Source organism: Pteropus medius, unplaced genomic scaffold (assembly GCF_902729225.1).
Source record: "Pteropus medius unplaced genomic scaffold, Ma_sr-lr_union100, whole genome shotgun sequence".
Taxonomy (NCBI): Eukaryota; Metazoa; Chordata; class Mammalia; order Chiroptera; family Pteropodidae; genus Pteropus; species Pteropus medius.
The window spans coordinates 22,818,649-22,822,745 of NW_024351730.1; the positions used below are offsets into that span (position 1 = coordinate 22,818,649).

Here is a 4,097-nt window from a genome sequence, read left to right on the forward strand (position 1 = left end):
CCACGGTCTCCCCCTCGCAGGCGGTAGGTCCTGCGTGGTGGCGACTCACTCACTGCTCCTTTGGAGACTTGGGCGGAAGGAGACTATCCCAGAGTCAGCCAAGGTACACCGCAGGCCACGCAGGATGGCTCCGGCGGGGCCTCCACCCTCAACACCCCACTGGGGCGGGGCCCGCCTTCCGGACCCCGGAACGATCAGCAAGTCTGGGACTTTCCCAGGACTGAGGGCTGCGACTATAGATAAAAGGGGTTCGCCGGTCTCGAGGAGCCACAGAGCCCGCTCAGCCAGCTCTCCCGCCAGCTCTCGCGCTCCAGGCACCGCCGCCCCGACACCCCGAGCTGAGCACCATGGCCCGCGCCGCGACCGCCGCCGCCACCCGCTCCCCTTCGCTCCTCCGGGCCGCGCTGCTGCTCCTGCTCCTGGCCGCCTCGTGCCGGCGCGCAGCTGGTGAGGCTCGGAGCCCTGGGATCTCACGGGAGGGACAGGAGACGGTGGGCGCCCATCGGGGGGACATCTCCGCTAACCGAGTCTGTTGTCCCCGCAGGGGCGCCCGTGGCCACTGAACTGCGTTGCCAGTGCTTGCAGACCTTGCAGGGGATTCACTACAAGAACATCCAGAGTGTGAAGGTGACACCCCCGGGACCCCACTGCGGCCAAACAGAAGTCATGTAAGTGCCTCCTGGCGCTTCTGCTGATGCTACCATGTCAGCCCCACGGTCCCGATGCCCCGACCCTGAGCCCCAGACCGACCTCCCGCCTCACGTGGATTCTCCCTTCTCTCTGCAGTGTCACTCTCAAGAATGGACAGGAAGTTTGTCTCAACCCCGAAGCCCCCATGGTTAAGAAAATCATCGATAAGATGCTAAACAAGTGAGTTATGTGAATAGAGTCACTGGTGACAGATATTGGCATCTGCTTTCTGAAAATTATATCAGAGAAACCCAGGGTTTCGTTGGGACCGAAAAATCATTATTTCACAATTAAATTTGCCATTAAGATCATTAATGTGCGCTGGTGCAGAAGGATGTTTCCAGCACCCTCCGTCCAATCCCTCTTTCCATCCTCATTCATATTAATGTGAGTCAAGCTGCCTTTCTTAAAATTCTCATTGGCGTTGGCCAGTTATTCTAAAAAAGATTTCCACTTGTTATAAAAACAGGCATTTTTCTTCCAGTTTCTTATGGGCTTCACACCTGAAAAGCAAAACCCTTGTTTCTCTGCAATCTGGGCCCTAAAGCTTAGTTTGTAGTGAAGAGCAGGGACTTTGCAGTGACACTGCACTGGGTACAAATCTGGATTCCACCACCTCTTTACCGTGTGACTCCAGGACAATTATTTGGCTTATCTAAGCTCATTAAAACAGGAAAAACAGTAGTAGTTACTACTTAGTGTTGCTATGAGGCTTAAGTGAGGCCCAGTGTGACAGATAATCAGCTGTCACTCTTTTTTGCTCTCTATCCAAGAGGTTCTGGCTCTTTGCAGCCAATAATTCAGTAAAAACCACAGACTCCCCCAATCCCTCACCACCACCACCACCACATTCCTAAATAAGAGTACCCAAGAGCCTAGAGGTCTCTGCGACACAGTTTAGAAGTAAGAACTTGATGCCAGTCTGGTGAAACTAGAGTCAGAAAACTCTGGAACGTAGAGGGTAGGACAGGAGAAGAGTGCTGTGCAGAGGGTTTTCCTGAGTAGCTACTAAGGACAACTTTTTTCTGTTATAGGGGCGGCTCCAATTGACCAGAGGAAGAAGGAAGTTGGTTGTTGGCTATACCTGAAACAGGCCCTGCCCTTACAGGAATCAAAGAGGGTAAAGAGAAATCATCAGCTCCCAAGAACACCTGGATTGGGCTTAATATATCTGAGCATCTCTTAGGAGAGTTCTTCTACTTATTTATTTATTTATTTATTTTCAGCTGGTTTTCAAAGATTTTGTGTTAATATTTTACATGCAAAGTCATTAAGGATGTAATTGACTCTACTTGTGCACTATACTGTTATTTTTATTGTTTATTTTGTCAAATCCGAGTTAGTTTAATTTTGATTCTTATTTAATTTGAAGGTAAAATGTTTGCAAGTATTCTCTAGTCATTAAATTAACATTTCCGAGAAGCCCACGGCATGCCAGCCCCTAGGACAGAGGCTGGGGGATCCAAGCAAATAGTGATGTCATTGTCAAGGTTGGGAAACATATGTGTACATTTATTTTTGTCACTGTTTAGAAGAATGTCACTTGTTTATTGGAATTATTTCACAGTATATGCTTAACATTTCTCATGTTGAAGCTTTAAGAACTACAATGTTCTAAATATACCTTGGACATTTTATGTCTTTCTTGTAAGGCATATGCCTTAATTGTTAATTATGCAATTTTTGTCTTAGAACAGAGATTTAAATATTTATTGATGCTTTAGCAAAAAAAACCACATGAAAATAAAGTATTTCAAAATAAACATTTGTTTCATTTTCTGGAAAAAATCGACTAACATTCTTGGATAATCTGGTGGTTTATGTCAATGTTTCTCAACATTTTTTTTTACTGGGTATTCAATTGGCTACACATCTAAATCAAACTGTTAGTTATGCTTAACTTCATATGGTGATAGCTGTCACTCTTCTTGGCTCTCACCTACCCAAGAATGCACTCTTCCTAACTGTAGTCCATCCCTTCCCCCTTCAGTGTGAGAGTCACCGATATACATTGTTTGGGGTTTTGTTTGTTTGCTTTTAATTAAATTTATCGGGGTTACATTAGTTATTAAATTATATAGGTTTCAAACGTACAATTCAATAATATATCATCTGTATATTGCATTGTGTGAGATCCGTCCATGTTTGTGGCAAATGGCAGTATTTCATCTTTTCTAATGGCTGAGTAACATTGGTTGTCTCCATGTCTTGGCCACCGGGAATAATGTTGCAGTGAACATCAGAGCGCATATACCTTTATGGATAGATGTTTTCAAATTTTCAGGGGAGATATCCAGAAGAGAGATTGCAGGGTCATATGGTAATTATAGTCTTAATTTTTTGAGGATCAACAAGTAATGCCTGTGATAAGGGGTCTAATATCCAGAATATATAAAGAAATCATGACTTCTTCCAAGAAGAAATACAAATGGCCAACTGACATATGAAAAGATGTTCAACTTCACTAGCTATTAGGGAAATGTAATCAAAACCACAATGGGATATCACCTCACACCTGTAAGCATGGTTGTTATCAACAAGACAAGTCATAAAAAGTGTTGGAGAGGTTATGTGGAAAAAAGAACTCTCATACACTGCTGGTGGGAATGTGAATTAATACAGCCACTGTGGAAAATAGTATATAGCTGTTTTCTATAAAGAGCTCCTTGCTACCTGGCTACTCAAGTTTACCTCCATAAAAACATTTACATTTTTAAAATTATCTTAATAAAGACTCTCATTGTTTTGCTAAATGGTTTTTTCAAATAATTATTGACAATTCAATAACGCTGGTAGTAAAATGGTGGTAAAGTAGATTTTTTTCTTCAAAACTCAAATAATGGGTATCATCAACAGAAGCAGAATGAATGAATGGCTGGGTACTTTACCTATGAAAAGATCTATTTTATATTTGGGTTTAATTTCCTAACCTTCACTTATAAAGAACTACCAGTGAGTTTAATCTTATCCTAATCCTTTATACCAATTTATCAAATAGAATGGTTTTAAGATTTGAGTGCATTAGTTCTTCTTTTATAGTGTGATTTTTCTGGAATCTGATAGATTGTTTAGCTTGAGAAAGCTTTCTGGAACTTGGTATTCAACTCTGTCCCAAGATGACAGTAGTGCTCCATGTTTCCAAGACAAACAAAATTGGTTTTGTTTGGGGAGGAAAGATTCCTATAAAGATTCCTATATTCTAAAAGAAACCACTGAAAAGGAGTAATGTTTATGGATGTGTGGGGTGTGTGTGCTTGTCTCTGACTCAGGACTCATTCAGGAAATCCTGAGCCTTAGGTAAAAGCCTTCAGCAGAGGCAAGAAGGAACAACTGGCAGCCTGAGAACAAGTTCTGGCTTGCCCCAAGTAGCTGGGTAAATAAAGTCTCTGAGTACTAAAAAACAACTT

At 42.7% G+C, this 4,097-nt stretch overlaps 1 protein-coding gene across 1 annotated transcript; it reads left to right on the forward strand.

Moving 5' to 3' along the window:
• Nucleotides 1-244: 244 nt before the first annotated feature.
• Nucleotides 245-2,424, forward strand: LOC120588200 (growth-regulated protein homolog gamma-like). Its single transcript, XM_039845445.1, has 4 exons — nt 245-447; nt 545-668; nt 787-870; nt 1,725-2,424. Exons 1-4 carry the CDS (start codon nt 348-350, stop codon nt 1,738-1,740), a joined length of 324 nt encoding a protein of 107 aa, XP_039701379.1. The 5' UTR covers nt 245-347; the 3' UTR covers nt 1,741-2,424.
• Nucleotides 2,425-4,097: the final 1,673 nt, after the last annotated feature.